The sequence below is a fragment of the Phyllostomus discolor genome, chromosome 1 (genome assembly GCF_004126475.2).
Source record: "Phyllostomus discolor isolate MPI-MPIP mPhyDis1 chromosome 1, mPhyDis1.pri.v3, whole genome shotgun sequence".
NCBI lineage: Eukaryota > Metazoa > Chordata > Mammalia > Chiroptera > Phyllostomidae > Phyllostomus > Phyllostomus discolor.
The window spans coordinates 197,440,130-197,466,794 of NC_040903.2; the positions used below are offsets into that span (position 1 = coordinate 197,440,130).

Sequence of the window (26,665 nt, forward strand, 5' to 3'; positions counted from 1 at the left end):
TTTTACCTTCAGAGTTTAATGGGGCACCCATCACATCATAGGCAAAGAATATATAATTATTGAAAGAATGGACAAATGAATTCTTATAAATGAATGAATGAATGAATTCTAAGATGGTTTGCTGCTATAAGTTTTTACTTCTGATCTGTAGTGTATTCCCAGCATCTGTAAGCCTCTGAGAAGGGAGTCCTGGGATTGGGCCCTCTTCTCACGCACTGATAGGCAAGAACATTAAGAGGCACTGTGGACTTTTCCTTAGAAGGATTAGTTTGTTCTAGTATTGTGTCTGAGACTTACCCAACTCTTCCATTCCTTAACCTCGATTATCCCCGTGTTGGGCGTGCTTCACTTCTGTCGTGCTGGGCTCCCGTACTGACTGGGCCACTGCTGTGAGTGCCTTGTGGACGGGTCAGAGAGACTGTCCGTCCAGGGTTCTTCCCAGAGAGGGGCTAGCTCTGATGGTTCTTATCTCATCTGTGTATGTGCCCCCAGGTTCACCCAAGCAGCACTGACTATAACCTCATGTGGACAGGATCCCACCTGAAGCCCTTCTTACTTCGCACCCTCTCTGAAGTGCAAAAGGTTAATCACTTTCCCAGGTAATGCTCCTGTAGCTTCTTCGCTCCATTTAAGGTACCTGACATTGTCACAGATTTAAATGTGAAACCTAAAATGACACAACTTCTAGAAGAAAAACATGGGAGAAAATCTTTATGACCTTGGATTAGGTAAAGATTTCTTTGATATAACAATATGAGTATAATCCATAAGAGAAAAAAAACAATACATTGGACTTCATCAAAATTTAAAATGTCTCTTCTTTGAAAAGACTAGCCAGAGACTGGGAGAAAATACCTGTAAGACATGTATCTGATAAATAAAGACTTCATATCTAGAACAGATAATAAACTGTCAGAACTCAATAATGAACCACCCTCTTTTTCACAATGGGTGGAATATTTGGACAGATACTTCACCACAGAAGATACACTGGCGTGAGAAGGTGCACATGAAAATATATTCAGTGTCAGCAGCCGTTAGTGGAATGCAGATTAAAACCACATGAGGTTCTGCTGTGCGCTAGAGCACTGGGACGGCTACAGACAGACAGAAAGACTGGACAGAACAGTGCCAAGTGCTGTTCAGGCTGCAGCGCGACCGCAACACTGAGTTGTGCTGGTGGGAAATGCAACATGGTGCAGCTGCTTTGCGTAACAATTTGGCACTTTCTTGTAAAATTAAACATATATTTATGTGGTGGTTCTAAAGTGCGTCCACGAATTCCTTGACATTGTCTTCAGAAGACTGAGCTTAATTTCTCTGTTTTTGAATGTGGGCTAGACTTAGTGACTGTCTTCTAAGGAATAGGATGTGGCCAAAGTGACACTGTGTCCTTTCTGAGACCAGATCATAAGAGATGTGGTAGCTTCTTTTTTGCTGTTTCTTGGATCGCTTGATCTGGACAAAATCAGTTGTCATGTCAAGAAGGCATTCAGGGAGCTGCATGGAGAGATTCAGGTGGTGAGAACTGGAGCTTCCTGCCCCTAGCCAGCCCCCGATGAGTGAGCCATCTGGAGAGTTGGTTCTCTGGCCCCAGGCAGGCCTGACGGCTGCAGGCCTGGCCGGCATCTTGCCTGTGACCTCACGAGGGACCCCCAAGGCAGAATGACCTCGCTCTGCCACTCCCGCGTTTCTGACCCACAGAAACCGCATGAGGCAGAAGATGTTTATTTTTCTTTAGCTGCTCTGTTTGGGGGTAATTTATTAGGCAGCAATAGGTAATACTTCTTGCTAAACAGTCTTAGTAAACCCAGCAATCCCACTTCTAGAGACATGAAAATGTATGTTCACACAAAAACTTATGTTCATAAAAACCTGTACACAGATGCTTATAGTGACTTTATTCATAATCTTCAAACACTGGAAACAGCTCACATGTCCTTCGGCGGGCGAATGGATACACAGGCTGCGGAACCCCCGAATGGGGGATTACTGCTGAGCCCTAGTAAAGAAGGAAGTGCCGAGACTTACAACCGCAAGCAAGTTTCAGTTGTGTGTTAGGTTCAGTGGAAGAAACCAGTTCCAGAAGGACACATACCATATAATTCCCTGTATTTGACTTTCTGGAAAAGGCAGAATTACAGGGACAGAAAAGAGGAGGATGTTTGCTAGGGCCTGGCGGCGACGGGAAGGGCAGACTGCAAGGGGCTCCAGGCAGCTTTGTGGGATGTCGGGACCGTTCTGTCTCCTGATTGTGGTGGTGGCCGCATGGCTGTACGTGTTTATTCAGACCCATAGAATTAGACAGCTATTATACCTTCATGAGTAAATCTGACCAGAGAACTCCATTTCCTGAGAAGGATTGATGAGCCTTTGGGGTTGACCAAGGGAGAGATGGGTGATCTGCTCCTGTCCTCAGTAAAGGCCCCAGAACTGTGAACTGTGAGCTCTTTAGAATGTGGTAGCCCTGGAAAACCCTGGAGTCAGACTTTACTGAGATGGAAATGCTGTTACGATTTTAAGGTCATATGAACTAACCCGGAAGGACCGACTGTACAAAAACATCGTTCGAATGCAGCACACGCATGGATTCAAGACCTTCCACATTCTCCCTCAGACCTTCCTGCTGCCAGCCGAGTACGCGGACTTCTGCAGTAAGTTCGGCTCCTCGTGTCCTTCCCCAGGCACTGCGCTCGGGGCGACTCACCTCAAGGGCTGCTGCACGTCGGTAACCAATCCGGTTTCCCAAATCCTTAAAAAAATTGTGTGTCTTTAGTAAAACAGCGGCAGAGATAACGTCAAAGCTGTTTTTATTCCGACTGCCTACCTGGATGTTTACTCTTAGTATCTTAGTATCATTTATGTAAGGACATGTTGGTGTCATAAATGTGCTCTTGTCTCGTACAGCAGTCTTCTTCGCTGACAAGAGTTAGTGCACATGTTAGGACGTGTGTATTTCTGCACATAAACCACCTGGGCACCCTTTTCCGGTGTCTCTCCCGTCACCTTGATTTCCAGACTTTCGTGACATATTTTGGGGGGTAAAGGATCATGGATCTTTCGGTGTTTGGAGGTATCATTTAGTCTCACTGATTTTCCCTGGAGTTCAGACTAATGGAGAAAATATTCCGGGGAGCCAATTAGGGATCCAGATGTCAGCTGTATTGCTGGTAAAGCTGGCTAGGGACACGTCACCTGTGTCCAGGTGTTGGTGGACTTCTTATTTCATTTGCCTTGAAGTAAACTTACCCCTGCAGGTCTAAGCAGAGGAGATGGGCTGTTTCAGGCTTTCCTTCGTGGGGCAGAGCCAGGCTCAGCAGCCTCCATGTGCAGATGAGGCGTGAGGCAGGGCTTCCGTGAGAGTTTAAATAGCGATAACACTAACAGCTGACACTTACTGAGCATTTCCTCTTTCTGAGGCCCTCTTCTGAGTGGTGCCGCCACTCCGAGGTAGGTGCTATTATCATTCCCACTTTTACAGGTCAAGAGACTTCAGACGCAGGGAGACAAGGAACTTTCTGTAAGTGGGGCAGCTCGCAGACGGCAGGGTCAGGGTTCAGCCCAGCTGCTCGGCGTCAGAGGCCATGCCCGGACCGCTGTGCTTTCTGGCTGAGGGTGCCAGGCCGTGCGTGCTCAGTGACTGCTCCCCAGTATCACCACGGAGAGAAGTCGCGTCTGCGGGAGAGTCGGGGACATCACAGAGAGGACAGGCAGGCAGAGTTTTCTGAGAGAGGGACTGCTCCCATCTGAGGGTAGAGGAACGTGGAGAGAGGAGGAGAAAGCCCTCTTTAGACTTCCTGACTTCTGACACTTCTCACCGGTTGGACTTAAGAATTGGGTCCAGTCACCCCGGGAGTGTTCTCGTCTTCTGGACTCTGGTCATCAGGGTTTGCCCCGGTGAGGGCGTCTCACTGTGGCCCATGCTGCGCACCACCCCCCCCCAGCCCCCCCCCCCGGAACACAGGCTGACGGTTCGGTGTTTGCCCACAGAGGACTCTGAAGTGGGTCGGAATGGAGTATCAAATTAGATGAATTAAGTTAACCTCAAAGCTATAGTGCACTCGACGTTGAAAATTTTTAGTTAAGAATTTTTGTTGTGTGACTTTAGCCAGCATAACAACTCTCTGTACTTCAGCTTTCTCGTCTGTAAAAAGAGGCTGTTACCTATACCGACCGTACAGTGTTGTTGGGAAGTGTAAGCAGGTTAGTGCATGGAAGGCACGTGTGACGGTGCTTTATAGGTGCTTAATAAGTGTTCAGTATTATTTCCCATTTCAAGTTATGTTTTGCTATAGTGCTGCATAATAAAAATTAAAAATTACGCCATAAACCAGCACGATAGCATAAAAATGCTTCAGCCAACATGGCGGCGTTGCGAAAGGGTGCCCCATAGAAACTCCTCTCGTTGTTGGATTCCGGATGAAAAACGAAAGTCCAGAATAATTCCCTGGGAAAGACGAAAGGGATCTAAGTTGAAAATCCCCTTTCCCCGCTTTGCTGCTGCCAGTTCTGCTGTTCGGAATTCCCCAGCCTTGGCAGGCAGGCGGAGGGCTGGGAAAGCTCGTTCAGAATCTGATCGGATAGAGTGAGGGGTCCTCCGTCCGTCAGTCCGCGCCTAACCTGTCTTTCGGTAGAATTGCTTCTTCAGCAATTATTCACACTTCCATGTGTTCTGCTTTTTAACCAAAATGAATTTCCAAGGTCAAAAGAAGTACACACAGAAGTAACTCAGCTGCAGCCCAAAGCCGCCACGTTTAGCCCCGGGGCAGTTCTTACAGGCAAAGGGTGTTCCTCGGTCCCCCAAAACAAATCCCTGGTTGCCAGTGCCACCCAAAGGTGCCAGCAGGGACTGACTGTGTTTGCGGGAGAGGGAGAGCAGGGAAGGAGTGAGAGTCAGAGGGTCTCCTTGGTTTCAGAGTGGCTGGAATCCCAGTCCCTTTTTGCCAATCGTCCAGAGAGTGTGGCTTCTCAACCCAAAGCCACAGGGGAGAAGCCCAGCATCGCTAGGTTCATTGTGTTGTTACATTTATGTGTTAGGGAGAAACCCGTCTGTTCCTACCACATTCCCCTTCTTCGGAGAGTCTGTTTCACGTTCTCTCCTTTCCCTGTTGTGTCCACCTCGCATATTGTAACTTGCGGTTTTGTTTTCTCCATGACTCCTGTGTGTCTGACCCTCCAGCGCTGACTCCAGTGTGCGCAAGGGGAGGTTTCTGAGGAGGAGAGGGAGGGGAACAGGCGGCCTTTACAGAAACAGCTGCACGAAATGACTGGAGGGAGCAGGGACAAGACGCAGAGTGGTCCCTCTGAAGGCTATTGAGTGGTCCAGACGAGAGGTGGGGGTGGATTGAACTAGGTAGCCAGCTTGGGAAGAAGGATGGAGTGAATCAGGATTACCAGCGGGCTGCGAGCGGTGGAGCAGGGGTCGAAGATACCTCCAGAGGCGTGAGTCTGCGAAGCCAGGAAGGTCCAGCCGCTGTCCAGAGAGTGTAACCAGGAACACAGGGAGTGCTAAAGGGGGAGATTGTTGAACTTTGGATTCGAGGTGCCTTCAGACATCCGTGTCCTGATGTTCAGTAGGCAATCGTAAAATTTTTATTTTGTTTCATTCTCTCATTCGAGAGGGGAAATGGTGAAAAAAATATATTATGTAGTATTTGCTATAATTTTGTCGTCTGCTCCTTCTCTCTTTCTCCTTCTGCCTCTTTTTTTTTCTTTCCCTCCTCCACCCTCCCACCCTCCCTCCCTCTCTCTCTCTTTTGGTCTCTGTATCTATTCTTGTTTAATTTTTAAGACTAGTCCAAACATATAGGTTATTTTAGCTGCTGCCCACCACTTAGAAATCTGGAAAATTCTTTGGGTACCTGAGTAGATAAACCAGTGTTGAAATTTAAGTTGATAAACTCATGTCCCTTTCTTTCTCTTTGTTTCTCTCTCCCACTTTCTATCTCCCAATATTTTGCGCAGATTCGTATTCAAAGGATCGGGGACCTTGGATAGTAAAACCAGTGGCCTCCTCTAGGGGGCGGGGCGTCTACCTGATTAACAATGTAAGTATCCAGCACAGCCTCTCTTCTCTCTGTTCTTCCCTTTCACCCTTAGTTCCAGCTACGAGTGTGGTTCCTTCTCATGAGGAGCAGGTGTTCCCTTCTGAAATCTGCATTCAGAAGTGTGAGTTGAGGGTAGGTCTGGATTGTCTGTCGGCTGTAGCTTCCTTCCATAACAGTGACTCTGGCTGAAAAGTGACTTGACCCAGTTTTGGGGGGAGGGCAGCCTTCGGTGTCAGCAGAGCAGAGGTCTCTTTTCCGCTTTCAGCACAACGTCATGTTAAGTCCTCAGCATAAGCATTCGTTAATAGCACAGACATTTAGTTTTCATTGTGAGCAGAACCGTGGGGTCCTGCCGTCAAGGCTGTCAAGGAAAGTGACCCAGTTCCTCCCGGGGCCTTGGTACACTTTCCTCCCTTCCTCCCTTCCAACCTCCTCCTCCTGTTTTCTTTCAGAAGTCATCAGTATCTCAATTCTTTGCAAAATCCTCGTTAAAAGTTGTTTTTAAGTCAAAAATATACATGGAATAAATAAAAAATCCTAACCACAGTCTCACTCCCTAGACTTAGAATAGTAGTTGTAACCTAATATAATGGAATTATGTTTCTTCTCTTCTGAACTCTGCGTTATAGTTGTTAATTCCCAGTTTGATGTTTATTGTCCTGATATCACGGCCTCCACTCCCTTCCACCTGGTACCTCTAGGTTGGATTACTTTTTGCTGTTTTTAGATTTTAAAGATTTTTAAACATTTACATTCTTTTAATAACTACAATTCAGTTTCTCTGCTTTATGTATAAGTTGAGTAAAAAACTTAATAGAAACTTTACTGCATGGAGTTCTGGAATTTAACCATTTCAGTCTGGGTCTTTTAAAAAATTCTTCTTTCTTTGATCAGCCATTTCCAGGTAGAAACTAATAATTATTCCTTAGTTCGGGGAGAATTATCCTTTTTTTGTCTTCTTTTCTACTTCTAGAACCCCTCTGTGAGGCAGCGTGGGTCTTCATGGCGGGTTCCCCTCACTTTAAATCCCCGTCTCTCCGCTGTCTGTCTTTGTGCTCTGGGCCTCCTGCGTGCTCCGCCCGCTCGCGTGTCCTGTCGTTGTCTGCAGGAACTCGGACTCTCTGACGTGCTTTCTTGTGAGCCTCCCCTTGTCGCTCAGTGGATGCAGTTTGCCTGTTGGTCTTGCTGAAGATACCAGTTGATAGTTTGTAAAAGTTCTCCTCTGTTTTGTGAATTTTCCTGGGGATCGCCTTTCCTTTCTTTCGGGTTTTCTCAACTTCAGTGACCGCAGGTGTGTTGAGTCACGTTTATGCACAAAAGACTGGACCACTAGGGAGGGACCAGTGGGGAGGAGCCGGTGGGGAGGGGCCGGTGGGGATGGACCGCGGGCCCGACGGGTCCCCTGGGAGCATCTCCCTGGACGGCAGGCTGTCTGAGTTCTGCGCCCGGCTGCAGCATGCTGCCCGCCAGGCTGACCTGAGGCGGCGTGAGTGGGCAGGAGCCTGCCTCCCCCGGCCCCCTTGGCATGGCAGGGTGGGCCTGACCGAGAAGACAGAGGAAGATTCGGCGATTCCTCTGGACCAGGGCTGCCTTTCTCCTCTCTCGCCCTCAGCCTGTCGGGGGGCTAGTTGGCCTCATGCCCACCCTCTCGGGTCCCCGCACGTGCTCGTACAGGACGTCCTCCCCAGCGTCAGTCACCGACAGGTGCCTCCCTGAGGGCGGGGCTCTGGGTGTGGGAGCCGCCTTCCCAGTGCTGTGTCAGTTACTTATGTGGGTCCCCTGACCCACCCTGCCCCCCTTTGTTCCCCACCAGCTGGGGGCTCCTCGGAGGCCTCCGTGGGGAGACCTCGCTCACCGCTGGCATGCTGGGGGTGGGCTGCCTCTGCTCCCTTCTCTCAGCCCGACCCTGCCTGCTTTCTGTCTGATGGGATCTCCTCGCACCTTTGTCTGGCGTGGGCTCCTTTGATGGCTTCTACCCTTGTTATCATTTCAGTTTGTTCGGGAGCATCTTCCCTGCCCTGCCCGTGGGACTCGGGAAGGGAGGAGGGGGAGGTGGGTGTGTTGTGTGTGCGGCCAGCACTCCATTTTCCATTCCCCAGTCTCTTTCTGTAGGGTCTGAGCTGCTTCCTCTCCATGCAGGGGCTCACCCGCCGACAGGTCTTTCACAGTGAAAAGTCCTTCAATTCAGTCTGGACTAAAAACTGTGTCATAAACACTGATGGCCAGGCCTTTCATGCTGAAGATACGTAGGATCTGGTTCCGAAACAGCAAGTTTTAGAGTCCCAGGCCCGGCTGCAAGCCCTGTGACCCGGCCCTGGGGCACCTGGGAAGCCCTGGACCCTGGGTCTCTTGTGACAGAGGCCCCGGTCGGATCTCTTGTCTCGTCTCTGTTCTGACCTTGGCGTGAAGGCTCCTCCCAACAGTGTTTCCTTCAGCTCCTCACCAGGAGCTCCCTCCAGGTTGTTTGAATCTCGGAGGCGGCACTAGCTTGGACTTGGGTTTCAGCTGCCAAATGGAATTGCTGTTGAGAGTCATTGGTGGTACGAGTTTGCTTTTTACTTTCTTAGACATGAGTCAAGATGAATAGGATCTATTCCCAGCTCATCTGGGGCTTTTTTCTTTTGGAATGCTCTTTTGCCCTAGTGATTTGTTACTTTAAAACCAGCATCATAAAGGAGAGAAGAGTTAAACTTTCCTTGGTGGGGCTGAGAACCCCGTGCCCTGACTCTTCCCTGGACGCTGAGCCTCATAAAGGGGGTGACAAGTCTTTAGAGAATGCGCCTGGCAGGCTGTCCTTCCTCCCACCTCTCCCTGGGCTGAATCCCTGGAGACCCCCTGCGTAGATCAAAGTCCTTGGCTGGACCCTTGGCCCTCCTTTGGAATGAGTCCGATTCTTTGAGGTATTTGGTGGGGGTGCCAGACAGAAGCCTGGGAAGGTGCCAGCAGGCACTAGGGGAGCTGGCAACCTGTGGACACGATGGGAAGATATTCCCATTTCATTCCAAAACTGGAATTTTATCACCTTTTACCCAGACCTAAGAACCATGTAGTTAATACTCTTTTCTCTGTCCTTATACACAAGGCCTGACCATCTCCTCTTTTCCACACCTGGATCCTTTCCCATGGAATATGTGACCCGTTAGCCAGCTGGATGAAGTAACTCTTTCCGAGGCTGCTGCCTGCTTTCCTTTTGGGTTTCAGGGGGTAGGGAGGGGGTGCTCCGGCGGAGGGTCTGCAAGCAGAACCCATGTGAGTGGGTGAGGGGTGTTGCGGGGGTGGAGTCAGGTGTGGGGGCCAAAGGAAAACATCACACCCTGTCTTCCTGCTGCAGTGAGAGGGCCTCTTATTGAACATGCCCAATAATAGTCATAACCTTTTGGAAAATATCTGCAAATAGCAACTTTTACCATTACGAGAACAGGATAAAGGGTAGAAAAAACATTACTTTTATGTAATACTGGAGGGAGAAGTGTGGGCCCCTACAGATGGAAGCATCTCGGCCGATTGGCTGACATGCCTTCAATAATGGGCTCTTTACCTCTAGAAGTACCTCATAAAGGAGCAGAGTGGTGTTCGAGCCAGCTCCTTCAGGAACCACGACTAAATGCCATATTTTCCCAGTCTAGTGCATTCACATTGAGGAGGGGAAAGACCTGGTGCTTTCTGACTGGGGCATGAATTGGACTAGAGAAGTCAGGTTCGGTCGTTTCTCCTCTCACACACCGTCCATAGTAAACGCAATATTAATATTTCCCTGAGATCTTAGTGTATCAGAAGTGTAGTGAAGTCGCTCTGTTTGCTCTTACACTGGCGAATATAATAACTCTGTAACTCTCCTGTTTGTTTGTTTCTATGTTGTTATCTGACGTGCTCTCCATTTCTTCTTGTTGTTCAGCAAGTATTTAGGGAGCGCCCGCTGTGTGCTAGGTGCTGTCACTGCTTAAAACGATTTGAGGAAGGGGGACTATCTCCTAATTCTTGTGGATCTGCGTTATATATAACTTAGTGTGTGCTCTGAGTGGAAGGGTGTGTGGCGTGCTGTATGGATGCTGTTGAGTTATGGGAATTAATAAATAGAACCACATGCATGCTGTTGAGTTTGCAGTAACAATAGCAAGCAGGTTTCTTTTACTATGTGCCTACAACTATGCCTTCCAAATATTATCTCATTTAGTTTTTATAAGAACCCTGTGAAGTGGTTACTGTTATTTCCTTAGTAAGTGGCAGAGTCAAGATTGCAACTCAGGTCTAGCTGATTCCAGAGCATACACTCCTAACTATGCACCGTTCTACCCTACAGTGATGTGACAGGTGCCATGAGCTCTGATCTTAAAGTCCAGTTAGAAAAATGGATGTTTTCAACTTTGCCAACAGCTCAGATTTGCATACTTTGGAGGGGAATTTGAACTTGGAATTGAAATCATTTAAAATGAGTTAACTGGGGATTGACGAAAAGGAAACAGGCTCGAAGATAGGAAAAAGTCCTCGTTAGTTGCTTGTCAGTATAGAGCCGTATACAAAGAAACTCTACCCAAACCATTCTTTTCTCCTCTGAGCTTACGATTTAATTCCTAATGCAGATAAAAATGAGAAGTACAGACGATGGAACAAATAATGCAAGAGATTATGTTATGCATGACTCAGAGGACAAATATGTGGGGGGAAGGAGGAGAGAAGAGGAAACGGCCATGGACATTAGATGTGTCATGGAGTGAAGACCATTATCAGCGTATTCTCTGGTTCGGAGGGGAGTCGAGTAGCCATACATCTCTTGTAGCCCATAGGTGTTACTCACTTGGAAGAGAGCTACAGTTGTTTTAGTTTTGGAACGCAGCCTGCAGTTGGCCGCCTTGAACTGTGTGATTGTATCAATTCTTGCTAAGCTTACTCAGAGTGGAGATAGTGCTGCTTGTGAGAAACTGATCAAGACATGTGAGGGAGCCGGGAAACCGTGTGGGTGACTGGGTGCACGAGCGTGAATCAGTGCTGACTGACGTCGCGGTGTCCCTGGGATGCACAGGTTGGGACAGCTGTGTGCTGCGTTGGAGATAGCAAGCGTGGGAAGTGAGGGGGGGTTCGTTATCCTGACTCTGGAGTTGCTCATCGTGGTTGCAGACGTGTGGTGTGTCACAGAACCATCCCCATTTCATGATCAGTGCAGTGTTTGGGGTAGAAAGTGCATGATTATAAAGAAGAACTTTTGAGTTTGGGGGACAATTATTTTTAGTTCCGAGCTGTGGAGGAAGGTGTGCGTGGTGCTTGAGAGGGAAGCCTGGGCGGCAGACCGACTGGGCTCAGCCACCACCGCCGCCGCCGCCTGTCACTGAGTGGCTGTGTGGCTTCGAGCAGGCCCAGCCCTCCCTGCCTCTCCTCGGCTCCCACGTGCTCCCTTTGGGGCGGTGGTACACCCACCTCGTGGAGTCAGCGGAGGCTTAGATGCAACGATGCTTGCTAAGAATTAGAACAACGCGTAACAAATGTTTGGTACGTTTATTACATTTTATGTTTTGCTGCAGATGTTAGCAGTGATTTCTCTTGCTGCTACTGTAGCTGTCGTCACAGTTCTTATGATAGCCACTGCCCTTTCGGAGTTCTTTATCCTCCACGGATTGTGGTGACTTCCAGCTGACTTCCGTCTTAGCCTAATCTCACACAGAGTTGCTCTATTTCAGGTGTTTTAATCTCACTGTTTACTTAAGACTCCGCAATAATCTCTTGCTTCCCACTGTGTTCATCCTAAAGGCCTTTGTTAGGAGTTCAGATCCCTTTGCCAGTGGGGTCCCTCCCTCCTAATTGTCTGACTGTATCTTTCATTGTTTCTCAGTTCAGTCCTTCAGCCCCAGGTCAGTGGATCTGCCCAGTGTCCACTCTGCTGGGTTCTGTGCACGCCGTCTTCCCACGGCGGCCTCCTTTCCTCTCCACCACATGCTCGACAGCTCTCGGTGCGCACCTTCGTACCTGCGCCTCCAGAACAAGCCCTCCCCGACTGGTCCCACTGGGCTGGTCTGCACCCCACCCTGCACCCTCAAAGCTTCCACTTGCCGATACTCGGCTTTGTGTTCCTCTGAGTTACATGTTTTGCTGTCTGTCCTTCCACCTCAGTATTACACTCTTCGGGAGTGGGGATCTGGCTCCAGGGGGCAGGGATGATACCTGTTCACTGTATTCCGCAGTGCCCGATACGGTATCCAGCAACGCTCATAATTACTTATTCTAAAAACAATTCTTTTCTCATCAAGAGCAATTTAAAATATCTAGTTCTGTGTATCTAATTCTGTAAAATATCTGTATATAAGAATACCTTTATATACAGTGGCATAGCAAGCACCTGTGAGCGAATCAGTGAAACATCCATCCCGTTTCACAGGGGAAAGATCTGTAAATTCTCTAAGCAGCGTGATGAAAGCCTTCATTTAAGAGTAATGGTAGTATTTTAAAATTTGCATCGTCTTTACCTTTGGGAGAAAGCAATTTTTTATTAAGTAGCTTATATTTTCTTGGCATGTAACTACTTAATATCATGTATATAAGTCTCTAAAGCTGTTTAGGCTTTATTTATTATGTGACACATGCTGTGCAATTGATTTTTCCCCTTGTTGTAACTGGACACCTTCGGTGTTTATGGAAGGGGTGTGTTATGTGGCCAATTGAACATATGGGTAGCTTGGAGGAAAACTTAGTTTTCGTTTTAGTTTTCCACATTATCATTTCCAAAAAACTAGGAACTTTGTTCTCGTATTGCAAGCTGGGGTCCCTTTGCATTTCCATCCTTTCATTCTTTTTCTTTGCTTAACAGCCAAACCAGATTTCCCTGGAAGAGAACATCCTGGTCTCCCGTTACATTAACAACCCCCTGCTCATAGACGGTGAGTCGCACTCGGGCCCTTGGCCGGCCTGGGTCAGAGCTCCCCGAGTGCTTTCTGTTTGTTTGTTTGCTTAACGGATTCACTGGGGTGACGTGGGTTATCAAAACGACACAGGGTTCAGGTGCACAGTTCCACAACACATCACCTATGTATTGTGTTGTGTGCTCACCACCCCCAGCCAAGTCTCCTTTCATCACTGTTTACCCCCCTTTACCCCCTTCTATCTCCCCCCACCCCCTTTGCCTCTGGTAATCACCGTATGATGGTCTTGCTCAACTTTTTAACATTCTCATAGTCTTCACTAGTCAGTCTTCATTAAGCTAGTGTGGAATTCTTGGCAACTGCGGCTTTAGAGATGAGACTGGTTTCTTACCTGCCTCATGGGGTTATTTTGAAGATGAAAGCAGATAATTATTTGAAAGTGCTTCATGAGTTACATAATGACATATATATGAAAACTGTACAATACGTATATATAAATTCTCTTTCATTTTATATAGATACACGAAATGTCTAATATCCTCTAAAAGCAAGGTGTATGGGCAGTGTGTATTTTGTGGGGGGAGGAGGAGAGCTCTTCTTTCTTTTATTTCTTTGTTACATTGTCCTGTTCATCCTGTAACAGAAAACAGATGAACTTAGTTTTTCCTTTGAATTAAAATTTTTTTCTAGATTTCAAGTTTGACGTGCGCCTATACGTGCTCGTGACCTCCTACGACCCTCTCGTCATCTATCTCTATGAAGAAGGACTGGCCCGGTGAGAGACATGGGGGGCGGGGGCGGGGTTTGTCGGAGTCCCGTTGAAGGGTGTAACTGTCAGGCCTTTTCTTTCTGTTGAGTCAGCTCAGGAAAATAGAGCGTGCCCCGATGGCCTTCAGGTTACTTTGCAGTCCCGTTTGCATGTACATACACACCTGTGTGCAAGCACGTGCATGTAAACACACACCTTTCCCAGCAGCAATCCAGGATCACATTGCGTTTTCAGGAAATGGCAGTTGTGAAGACCGTAAGGTATTAAAATGATTTGTCATTGTTCTTCAGGATTGGTCTAGGAAGACTAAAAAAAATCCCATGTTTATCTGTTGTATACCAGACATTTATTTTCATGCTCACAATAACCTAATGGTTGCTGTGTTTTCGCAGTTGAGGAAGCTGAGGGTTAGAGACCCTCTAGCCCTGAGGGTTAGGAAGCTGAGGAAGGGAACTCAAAGTCACTTTCCTGAGCTGTCCCAGCGGGTTGGTAGTGGAGCAGGGGTTTGAATTTACGGACCCGACTGCAGAGCTCAAGGCCTGAGCTGTTTCATGCCCTCTTGTACGTAGGAGGCATTAGCTGCTTTTTTTTTTCACCTGCAAGTAATAAACTTTACCCGGTTGTATTATTCTGTTTTCTTAAAGTCTTTTTTAGGTTTTATGGTAATGTTACTTATAAAATTAAGTTTAGGTCATAATAATTTGAAGTTTTGTTTCCCATAACTAGATAATTTTAGAGGTGGCAGGGTTTTCATAGACCCTTTAATATGTTTAAAATAAAGTACACGGCCATGGCCGGGTAGCTCTGTTAGTTAGAGTGGCCTCCTGATGCAACAAGGTTGTAGGTTCAATCCCTGGTCAGGGCACATACAAAAATCAACCAGTGAATGCCTAAATGAGTGGAACAACAAATAAATTGATGTTTCCTTCTTTTTCCCTCCCTCCCTCTTGCTCTAAAATCAATCAATAAATACTTTTAAAAATAAATAACAACTTTGCTTATGTTCTTCCTCCCATAAAACTAAAGCATAAAACTTATCTGTGTATCTACCTACCTACCTGCCTACCTACCTGTGTATCTGTCTGCACGGGGTGGGCAACTGTAGGTTTGCAGTTGTTCACAGGGAAGAGGACATGCCAGGCACGCAGTGCCTCTGTTAACTCAAAAGAATAAACTAGGTTTACAGTTGCTTTTATAGAAAATAATATAATAATTAATAAACAATAACACAAGAATAAGCTGTTTTGTGTACCTACTTCTACCCTATCGTGTGTGTGTGTGTATATATACCAGCTAGCCTTCCCTGGGGTTCCCTCTGTGCATAGTGCGTTTTTGAAACAGCAGTTTGGAAGGTAGTCTGCAGTCTGTGAGCAGTCAGAACAAGCTATATGTTATTTTTTAAAATGCACTTCAAAAATGGGAAATAGAATGGTTAAAAGAAGCCTACTTATTTATGTATAGGTGCTTTGACACATTTTCTTATACTCTGACAACTATTATTTTAGAATGCCGTTTTAATTATTCTACATTCTTAAATTTTTGATGCATCTTTTGACTACAGTCTGAGGGTGAGAGCAGGCTGACCTCACTCTGACTGGTTGAGCTGTTTCTGCACTTCACCTCTAGGTGGCAGTGACACCATTTATAAGCCCTGTCATATTTTTCTCTAAGTTTTGTGAGTTTGAGCCCTAGAAACATTGGAGGCTACTGAACCTCCCTAGTTCTGGCCTCCTGTTCCTTGAAAATTGTCCATTGAACTAAAAAAAGTCTGGAAGCTGTGGCTAGAAATAAATGATAAAGATTTATTCAAGGGTCTTAGAGTTTGCAAACCAGAAACACAGCTAGGCAAAAACTTAGAAATATTCCAAAGAAGAAAGGTAAAAGTTCTTAGAGTGAAAAGTACACTCTTGAGAATCACCAATTCTGCATTTTTTGCCTTAGAATTGGTCCAGGATGGTTATCTATCAGATGTCAGGTGGCCTGGGTGATGGATGCCAGCCAGTGTAGGAGATGGAAGGCAGGAGGTCTGGTCACATGCAGTATTCTGGATGGTGGCTGTCAGGTGGCCTGGACACCTGAGTCACTCAGGGGGGTAATCAGGTTATCTGGAGGTCTGGGGTATGTCCAGAGGTGTATGAGGGCATTGATGCAAGACTGGAAAGTTAAAAAAGTTTAATTTCCCAGGCCAGTGAGAACAAGGATAGAGTCTTTCCTCACACCTCAACTTTCATAATGTTAATAACTTTCGCAGCTTGGTTAAAGTGACTTCATTTTATATATTCTTTGTCTTTACTCTTTCTTTAAAATTGTGGAGGGGAAAACTAAAACATTTCTGTTTTCAGGTAAAGGGCTGAACCAGGCAGGCCCTTTATCACACTCTGGCTGCCCACTCTGAGCAGACCCATAGGAAGGACGTTTTCTGTGACATTTGTAGACGCGTGTGCTCTCAGACTTTGAAGTATAGATTTAAAAGGCAAGTCCCCGTGCTACCTAAAACGAAAAGAAGGTAGAATGTACCCTTACGTCTACTCAGGCGTATAAGGTGCTGAGGGTTTTCAGCCTTGTGACTTGAGGTATCCGAGCCTTCTCTCTTGTACGTCTGGAGCCTTTATCCTCCTCCTCCCTCCCTCTCCCTCCCCTCCTCCTTGCAGCTCGCCTCAGTTCCCTTCGCAGGAGTGGTGGCAGGAGTGGTGCTGTCCTGCCGCAGCTGGGCTTCTTGAACACGGCAAAGACCCCGGGGTTGCAAGGGTATCATGCCAACGTGTTTTGCATGTTATTTCAAAGACATTTGCCTACAATATTAATAGCCCTCTCTGTTGGTAAAATTTGGCATCGTTTTAAGACCTCAATGGTTCAGACACAAATTGAGAGCAATACCAATATTTGTTATGGAATATATTACAACCTCTAGCTGGTGTGGCTCAGTGGATTGAGTGCCAGCCTGTGAACCAAAGGGTTGGCGGTTCAATTCCCAGTCGGGGCAAATGCCTGGGTTGCGGGCTGGGTCCCCTATGGGGGGCGGGCCACTGGAGAGGCAACGACACACTGATGTTTTTGTCTCTCTCTTTCTCCCTTCCTTCCCTCTCTCTAAGTAAAATAAAATCTTAAAACAAAAAAGAATATCCTACAGATAGGCATGTGCTTTGGCTACTTGGTGTGTGTCAGAAGTCAGAATCCACTGAACTGAAAAACTTCTCTTGCCTCCAGTGGAAAGTACGTATGTATACAAGGGCGGGCAAAAGTGGGTTTACAGTTCTGGGTCTGTGAAACAGTGTCGTCTTGTTTATTTGTATTACAATTGTAAACCTACTTTTGCCCACCCCTGTGTGTTTTAAATGCATGCTTTTTCTCAGAATAATTTGGAGAATAGCTTTTCTAAAAACTCAGGCCAAGTTGAACCAAGAAATAAGAATTTTCGGGGCTTTGTCTCAGTTTATGTGAAAGTATAGACGAGTGTAAAAGCTTGACACACGGGCAGCCCCTGATGACAGGCTGTGTGCTCGTGCCCGTGGGGGCCCATTGCCATCCGTGCACAGTGACTTCCATGTGCCTCTCTCTCTCTCTCTGTTCCCGCGTCTCAACTCACTGTGTATCTCTGCGTTCTCGGCTTCTCTGTAAGCCTTGGGACCTGCTCAGCTGTGTCAGCACGTCCACTGATAGTCTGCAGCATCTCAGGACCTGTGGCCTCTGGCAGTCTCGGGTCACGTGTGTTTCATGTGGATGTTACTGAGGATAGCCAGTTGGAATGAGATCACTAAGCTGTTTCACTTCGAGGCTCAGCAGGAAGCCCGTAATCTTTCCTAAATAGACAAAACGGGCAGCAAAGAGAGTTGGTTTCCTTCTTGGGAAAAGAATGGCCTTATCCCGTATTACTTCTTTCCGTGTTGGACCTCAAATTAAAGCTTAGGTTGTCAGAAAGATTAAGTTCATTTCTTAAGACAGCTTATGAAATAAGTGTTTTGTGTAAATTTTTTACCTTCTTAAATTTACTGAAGAAAAGTTCCTAAATAGCTTGTTTCTATATTAATCATTTCAGTGGCTTTTGTTTTATTAACATAGGAAGCAGGAAAACTGGCATTATTTTCTTACACGTGGACAAAATGTCGAGGCATTTTAAAAGTTCATCTTGCCGGGGCCCAGCACCTTGCCCTGGAGGCCCACGCTGCTCTGGACTCGGACGTGCGCGCTGCTGTTTCGCGCCGGCAGGGGGCGCTCACTTTCCAGGGAGGGCAGCGTTCGTTCTCAACCAAAACGGTGTCCGTTCTCTTTCCTGTCAGAGGCGGAGTCCAAAAAGACTTCGTCCTGGATTTTACAGTTTTAGGTGGATCCAGTATGTGGTCTAAACGATTTGACGGGGCCTTTTTTTTTGTTTTGTGACGGCGCTAATAGCCAAATTTTCACTGAAATAGGAAAAATAAAAAGTTTAAAAAATTTAAACAAAATGGAGCTGAAAACCAAATGTGTTGTCAGAGTCCCCAAGATAGGGAGCACTAGCAAATGGGTGCCGTGAAGGTGCCCCCCGGGGACCTGGAGAGACCCGCTTGCTCGGGGCGTGGGAGGCGAGGGCCCTGAGGAGCCCCGTGGGGACTGCTGTTTTTTCTGCTGCAGCCATGCTGCTGTTCAGTGGGAATTCAGAAAAGACCCCAAAGTGTTGGTAATGCCTTTCCCTCCCCCCACCCCTTCTTCAGTAGCCTTCCCTGCTAATTAACACTGGCTCCGCAGGGATATTTACCTTTTCTCTGCTGGATTCCTGTGGTTTTGAAAGAATTCAGGTACTTGCTGGTTGCCAAGGAATTCATATTACCTCACAGGCTTTACACTGTCCAGAATCTGCCACAGCAGCAAGAAGGGGGAAGAGACACCAGCGAGGGGGAGAAACCCTCTCCAGCGCTCATTGTCACCCTCTCTGGCAGGCCCTTGCTGTTTGTGAAGCTTGAGTCATTCCTGGCTCTGAAGACAGGGGATCAGGCTGGTAATCCCCTCCCAGACGGCTCCACAGGGCGCTGCCGAGTCACTGCAGCGCTTGGCAGTTTGGCAGTCTCGGGGCTGCAGCTGGTTGACAGCAGATCAGAGAGCCCGTGGGCCTCTCGTTCCCCTCCACGAGACTTTTCTGGGTCAGGCGAGGATGGAACCTGGTGGCTCCCGCAGGGCTGCCCGGGGTGCTCTCCCTTCACCCCCAGGCCTTCTGGCCTTTTGGCCCTGAACGGCTGCACCTGCTGGAAGATAACTCATGGGCTGGGGTCTCTCCTGGGGTCTGGCCTCCCCGCTTCTTTGTCCATTTGTAGTGAGTATTTGTTGGAATAGGTAACTGCCAGGGAGGGGGTGGCCCACTCTCCCACATCTAGACTGTGATGACTGCGGTCTCGTACTCTCAGAGGAACAACCTAGTTTTGGAATGGGGGAGAATGGAAAAGACCTCCCTCTCTGTGCTTTCCTCCCTGTGTCGGGTCCGTACCTGAGCGGCTCGTCCAGCTCCTGGAACGAGCCGCTCAGGTGCCGTTTCAGGGGCCGCCTGTCAGGTACCCACCACGTGTCTCGCACTGAAACCCTTCCTTCACACGGAAGCTCGGGAGTTCTGGACAGACTGTCACCGCTGTCGTGATTCTCTCCGAGAAACATTAGAAAGCAAAAAAGATTTAACCTTAAAAAGATTTTTGATTTAAGAACTTACTGTCAGAATTAAGATGTTGTCAGAATAAAGGTAATTCTTATGTTTCAGTGTGATAAAAAATAGTACCCAGTTTCAGGTTTGGCAAAGAAAGTAGAGCCCCTCCTTCCCTTTTTTGCTTAAAGGTTGAGGCTGTACAATTCTGTCCTGACAGCTTTCCCTACATTTTGATTTCAGGAAGAGGGAGGTTGGAGACTCAGTTCATCATGTAAATTTCAGTATGTGCTAGGATAAGTATTTATCCCAGTATTTGCAAACTGGGTCCTGGGGTGCCTGGTGGAGAAATACCCTTTTTAGGTTGTCTCTAATAGAGAAGTTGTGTTGAAGCTGTAGACCTGAGTAGGATAAACTTTGGTACATGAAGGTCTCAGTCACGAGGCACAGATCTAAGTACCCACAAGGAATTTCACTGGAGAAACTGGCCAGGTGGAGAACACAGAGGTGGAGATCACTTGTCCCACCTGAGGGACGTTTATTATTCAGTGCCAGCAGCTCATGGGTATGCGGTGGTGCCGTAGTCTGAATGTTTGTGTTGCACCCGCCTTTGAGTCAGCTCTGACGAGTCCTGGCGGCCCCATGAGCGAGTGGGGGCCACAGCGTCCTGTCCTCACCAGCCTGGCTCCGCTCCCGTGGTCTCCCGCCTGTGGCTTCTTCCATGGAGTCACTCCAGCTCACGTTTGCTCTTTTCCTGCTGCCTCCCGTTTCCCCCAAGCATTACTGTTTTCCCCAAAGACCCTGCCTTCTCATGAGGTGCCCGAAGTGGGGCAGCTGCAGGGCCGCCACTTTCGCCTCCTGCAAAGTTTCAGGTTTAATCTGCTCTCGGACCCCCTTGTTTGTCTTCCTGGCGGCCCAGGGTACCCATAGAGCTCTCCATATTTCAAAGAAATCAGTTTTTTTTTCCCATCAGCCTTTTTCACTGTCCAGCTTTTGCATTCGTGCATAGTAATTGGGAATACGAGGCTGTGGTTGATCCTAGCCTTGGTGTCTGATGACACATCTTTGCTCATAATTCCTAATTCTTCCATTGCTACCCTTCCAAGTCTCAGCTTTCTCTTGATTCTTGAATTCCTCTGAAAGTTTGTGCACCCCAGCCCCCAGATTCTTATGTTGAAATCCTACCTCGAAAGATGATGGAATCAGGGGGTGGGACCTTTGGAAGGTGATTACATCATGAGGGTGGAGCCCTCCTGGATGCAATTAGTGCTTTTTTGTAAAAGGGACTCCAGGGCGATGGCGCACACCTGCTGCCCTGTAAGCACACGGCAGGAAAGTGCTGTCTGCCTGCATCTCGGTCTCGGGTTTCCAGCATCCAGCACTGGGAGAAGCAGCTTTCTCTCGTTTCAGAGTGACACCGTTTGTGGTATTTTGCTGTAGCAGCCTGAGTGGACGAAGACAGATGATACTGCCAGATCTTTTGTGTGTGTGTGTGTGTGTGTGTGTTTTAAGGGAGGCTGAAACATCTAGATTTTTATAGGGAAACTTTGATTGTAGGCTTTTAATTTGGAAATTGTTTCAGACCTATAGAAAAACTGTAAAAGTAATATGAAGAATTATCTTTTCCCACGTTCAGATTTCACCAACGGTCTTGATAATACTCTTTTTAACGAGAGGACCCAATCCAGGGTCGGATGTTGAATTTAGTTGTCACATCTCCTAGTCGCCTTCGGTCCGGAACAGTCCCTCAGTCTTTCCTGGATTTTCACGACCACGGTCATTTTGAAGATTACAGGCCAGTCATTTTGTAGAAAGTCCCTCAGTTTGGGTCTGTCTGGTATTTTCTTATCATTCGATGCAGGTTATCTGTTTTGGGCCGTAATGCCGCAGAAGTGATGCTGTGTCCTCATTGTGTTACACCTGGTGCCACGTGATCACCAGTGGTGTCTGACCGCCCCATTAAGGTGGTGTCTGCCAGATTTCTGCGCTGTCCACTGTGTTTCCCCTCTGTACTTAGTGTCTTCTGAGAAGATACTTTGAGACCATGCAAAGTTTGGTTCCTCATCTCGTTTTCACCTAATAATTTTAACAATCCATTGCTCTTCTTGCCTGAATGAATTATTACTATGATGGAGGCCAGGTGATGACACTCTAGAAGTCCCATCATTTGTTTTTTACTTTTATCATTTGGTATTTTACTCCATGAAGAGCTTTTTCTCCTTCCCATTTATGTACCGACATGGACTCAAGGATTCCTGTTTTATTTAGTGAGTTATAAATCTTTACTGTCATGATTTATTTCAATGCTCAGATTGTCCCTGATTTGCCCCTTTAGTCTGGCTTTCGTGTCCTTCTGACCCGTTCCTTTACCCTTGAGCACAAGACGTTTCAGGCCCCTCCCGCCCTTTTCCTGTCTCGGGCGTGGAATCAGCCGTTCTCTCTAAGGAGCACCAGCTGCCCTGATGAACGGTGTGTGGGGGTCAGGGTCTGGGTACCAGACGTGCTCTTCACCTGGGGCATCTCCGCTCTCAGGCCCTCACAACAGACAGACCCGGGAACTGTGGGTGTGTTCCTGTGTCCACGTGCACGCACACACTCTGTATTTATTGCTACACCTGTATACCTACAGACGGGGGTGGGGCAAAAGTAGGTTTACAGTTGCGACTACACAAAACAGTTTATTCTCGTATTATTTTCCACAGAAACAATTATAAACCTACTTTTGCCCCACCGTGTGCTGAAAAACAGGAGTTCATACTCATACCTCCACTTCTAGTTCAGAACTACAAGGTTTATTCTAGCTTTATCCCTTTCTTAAAAAAAAAATCTCTCCAACAACAAGAAATCTGACTCTCATTACCTTCAACAGATTTATTTATTTACTCAACCCTCCTGTGTGTAGCCGGTCTCCTGACCTCCCTGGTTACTGCCGCACTCAGTCGCCCTCCTGGTGTGGACTTGGCCCCCTGTGGGGCCACCCAGCTTACGCTGCATGGGTAGCCCCCTCGTGCTGGCCCCGGCTGCCTTCCCGCCCTGTCCACCGTCTTCCTCACCTGAGCCCTGGTGCCACTAGGCTGTGGGGAGGAAAGTCCAATTTTTAAAAGTTGGCCAAGTGATCCAGATCGAAGGGGGGAAAAACCTCCGCAGGTGAGTCAGAACTTGATTCCCGGGCCAGATCCGGGACTCATGGAACTGCTGGTCTAGGTAGTGAGAAGGAAATGTTGCAGGTGGTGATAAGGGATGGGGTGGTCCGCAATGCGGGGCTTAGTGAGACCCCTAAGACCCTCCTGGGTCGGGAGGAGAGATGCGCCGGTACACCTGCCTTCCTTCTGCACGGTCTTCTCCACGTCCCACTGGGCGAGGAGGGAAGGAGCGTAGCACTTTTGTCCTTTCGGGGAACTGGTCCATAGGATTTACATGTTTTTTCCCCTCTAAATTTTACTTCTTACCACTTCTTACACTCCATAAAAGACCACTCTGATGCTCATAATCTTGTTCTTGCCAGAGTTCAGAATGTAAATTCCCTAGCAAAAAGGAAGATTAGGAAGAAAAAAAAACCTCATTTTTGAGAGATGCAGTTCTACTGGGGAAAAAAAAAGGGTGTAGGGATGACAGATGTGCTGGGTTGCCGCGAACCATCAGGCTTTTGCCAATCTTTTCATGTTGTCGACGGAATTAGATCAGTGCTCATACTCAGCGGAGATGAAAACCTCTTTCTCTGAAGCATAACCTTTCCCCTCCCTCGAAACCATTCTTCTGGGGGGAGGGTGGCAGGAGGCATGTCCCCGTGAGGTAATGTCTGGGCGAGGCAGGCAGCCTCCGTGGGGTCGGCCTGGGCCCCCTTTGCCGTTGACGAGAATCCAGAGAAGGACTGTCTCCCACTCGCGTGGGGAAGGCCTGCGGGAGAAGACAGACAGACACAGGCAAGGCTCACTCACCGTGGAGTGGCATGGCTAGAAGTTAGGGGATGACGACGGGAAGTTTCTGGGAATTTGAGGTTCCTCTTTACATAGACTCAGTGCTCATCAGACTCTCACGCCTTAGCCACTCTTGCCTGGTCATCCTTTCCTCTTCGTCCACATCCCTCTTCCTGGCCTCATGTTGGTTTGTTCTAGTTTTTCGTGTTTTTCTTCCTTTTTCTGTATTTCTAGTACAGGGAGTTAGGGAGTGGATGTCCTGGGGGTGGGTGAGAAGAAATAGACAAGGAAAATTTTTAAATGCTGCCCTTTAGTGTGGTGAAAATGTATGTTGACTTCATCGTCTGAGTGAGCATATGTAAATAATTTGTAAATCGTATGAAAATAAACTTGTGGACTTCTAGGATTCTTTTTCACACGCTTGGATGTGCCTCTGGGGAAAGCCACTTAAAGGAAGGGCGATCCGGCCCTAGCGGTGTGTGAACAGGGGTGGCATTGACCGTGACCGTGCGGCCCCAGTGTGCTTTGTGGGCGCTGAGCATCGCTGGGGGGCTCTCCCTTTCCCCGCTCGCCTCCTGCAGAGGCGGCACGCACATTTTCTATCTTGGTCTTCTTTTGACCGTAGTCCAGGATATCGAGTTGCTGCCCCCTTGTCAGTGGGCTCCACGTTTAATCTCTCTGTCTTCTGCCTCCGTTCCAAATTCAGGAGTTAGCCTCCCGCACTGTGCTCATAGTTACGCTGTTCTGCAGGCTTAGGCTTTGTCTGCTGATGCTGACGTTGTTGTTTTCTTGAAGTGCACTTCATAAGAATCAGTTTTGTTGTTCCCTTGGATATGAGTGCTAAGTCTATCTATTGTTAAGCTGTCCTTTTGTCCTCTTTGCTTAATATTTCCCACAGAATGCTTTAGTACCAGGCACCGTGTAGGCGCTCACTAGGTGTTCCCCGGCCAGCTAATGCCTCCTCATCACCCACAGCACCCTACACACAGTTTCCCAGGCTGTGGCTGACTCATTTTCACTTTTATCCTTCCTGTTGGTCTAAGGTTCTGTGGAAGAGAAGCAGCATCTCGTGGTTAAGAACATGGGGTTTTGGAAGTCAGTGTGATTTTGGGCAAGTTACTTCATCTTTCTAGATCACATGTTAGTTTTGATACCTATTTTTAAAAATTAGATACAATGTTACCTACTTCAGAGAATGGGCTTAAGGGTTGAATTAAATGTGATGTTATATGGGAAACACCTGGCATAGGAGTCGGCACTCAGCATTTATAGATGACGTCACCACCTTCCTTTTATTACAATCTCCTTGATCCTGAGCTGCGGACTTTATTTCCTCGAAACTCTGTTTCTGGCATTTAACCCGCGTCCTCTCCCTCAGGTTTGCGACTGTGCGGTATGACCAAGGAGCCAAGAACATCCGGAACCAGTTCATGCACCTGACAAACTACAGCGTGAACAAGAAGAGCGGGGACTACGTCAGGTACCAGCTGCGGCCGAGCCGGGGCTGGGGGCGTCCGTCCCAGAGGCGGGTGCTGTAGAAGTGAAAGTTTAGTACGTGGCACTGGAGGCAAAGTCTGTAGTCATGTCCCTGAGCTTATGAAAAGCTGCCAGTCATTGAATATGGTTCTGAGGCAGATCTGCTGCTGTTACTCTGTTGCTTACCCAGTTACAGTGCCACCCTTCTCTGCCAAAATGTGCCTTCCCAAGTTTCATTTTCCTCGTTGTTTTTCCTCACTTGATGTAGGGGTAGGAATTTTTTTTTTAATCCTCACCCGAGGATATAGTTACTGATTTTAGAGAAGAAGGGGAAGGAGAGAGAGAAAGAAACATTGATGTGAAAGAGAAACATCAGTTGGTTGCCTCTTGTATGTGCCCCAACTGGGGATTGAACTCGCAACCTAGGTATGTTGTGCCCTGACTGGCAATAGAGCCCACAACCTTTTGGTGTAGAGGGCGACGCTCCAACCAACTGAGCCATCCCGCCAGGGCTAGGGATGGGAATTTAATACTCATATGAAACTTTTTAGAAATCAAGACATGAAGTCATTTCAGCACTTGGCAAAATGTATCAAAGGCTTTAAAAACATTTGTACCCTTTGACCCAGCAATTCCATTTCTAGGAACTTAACCTTAAGAGGCGGCAAAGGATGTGCACCCAAGAGACCAGAATGGCCATGACTATGTATTGTTCAGTGCAGCCAGCAGGTTCCTGCACACTACATGCAATTATTTTCTTTCCGAGCATATACAATAACTAGAGTTGTTTATTTTTGCTGAAGGGAGGGGGAAGAAAATGAGGAAAGATGTATACTAAAATGTTAACAGTTAACTGTAGTGCATGGGATTATGAATGGGTGATTTCTGTTTTCTTCTTGGAACTTTTATGTATTTCCTAAATTTTTCTAAAGTAAATATTTGTATGATCAGGAGGGGGAAAACGTAGGAATAAATTAAATAAAGAAAGAAATGAGGCCATCTCAGAAAAGGATTCGGTGGAAGGGAATACCAGCCCAGCTGTGTGGAAACATTCTTTCTGCTCTGTTTTCTTTCATTCTGATAATTTTGCCAGAAAGTGAGAAAATAAGGAAGAAACTCAACCAGTTATGTTCTACTCAGACTAAAAATAAGTGCCTAGAAAGTCCAAGGAAAGAAAGAAAGGAAGGAAAAAAAGGGATCTGGGAGTGACAGCATGGTTGCTGAAGCTGTACAGATTTCACTGGCCCGTGAGCGGTAGTAGAAATTGCTTGAAGGTGTGTCCTTCACTTTGGAAGATGAGCAAAGAGGCAACGGGTGGGTGGTGGGGTGCTGGTAGGGAGGGAGGGGGCAGCTGCAAAACACAAGTTCAAGACTGCAAGACCCAACAGTCACAGGAGTCTACCTGGTTTGCCACCTCGCTGCCATAGTGGTGGCATCCCTCATCACATTTATTGTCGCCCTGGTGCATTCTCCCTTCAGTGATAGGTCAAAGGTGTTTCTAGAAAGACATGTCTGCCACCAGAGAGGAGGGAGTTTGCTTTATGTGCTATAGTAGTTCTGCACTCAGCTAGCTCATTAAAATGCTACACTGTGTTATCTCACTGACCCATCCAGACTCAGTTTTGGTCCGAAAATGGCATGTTTTGTGGGATTATGTGACATTTACCTCAAAAGCTAGGTTTTCACTTCAAATATTTCAATCTGTTAATGTGTTGTAACTGTTCTTAAACTTGTTTACATTCTTTCACACATTTCTTCCACTCTTCCATGATGCATAATTGCTTGGTTAAGGAAGAATTGGCCTTCTGCTCCCCTATACACCTCAACAAGGCGAGCTATATGCATTTTCATTTCAGTGGAAGAAACTGGTGTAAAGGGATACACGAGGTCTGTCTGGAAAAAGCCCAGCCATTATTAATATAATGAGAATGGGTTGAGTGACATCAATATAACCCGGCAGCCAAGGAGAGTGGGCTGGAATGCATATGGGTGAACAATGATGACCT

General features: G+C 47.3%; 1 protein-coding gene across 16 annotated transcripts in view; it reads left to right on the forward strand.

Moving 5' to 3' along the window:
* Positions 1-26,665, forward strand: part of TTLL5 (tubulin tyrosine ligase like 5) — a 252,574-nt gene that overhangs the window by 19,392 nt on the left and 206,517 nt on the right. For 15 of the 16 annotated variants that reach the window (XM_028505839.2, XM_028505833.2, XM_028505835.2 and 12 more), the window contains exons 5-10: positions 493-599; positions 2,524-2,654; positions 5,965-6,047; positions 12,844-12,913; positions 13,586-13,670; positions 24,562-24,663. In XM_028505839.2, coding sequence (XP_028361640.1) covers positions 493-599; positions 2,524-2,654; positions 5,965-6,047; positions 12,844-12,913; positions 13,586-13,670; positions 24,562-24,663 — 578 coding nt within the window. Of the gene's footprint in view, positions 1-492; positions 600-2,523; positions 2,655-5,964; positions 6,048-12,843; positions 12,914-13,585; positions 13,671-24,561; positions 24,664-26,665 lie in introns of those variants that run through there. The other variant, XM_036012451.1, reaches the window with a different exon arrangement.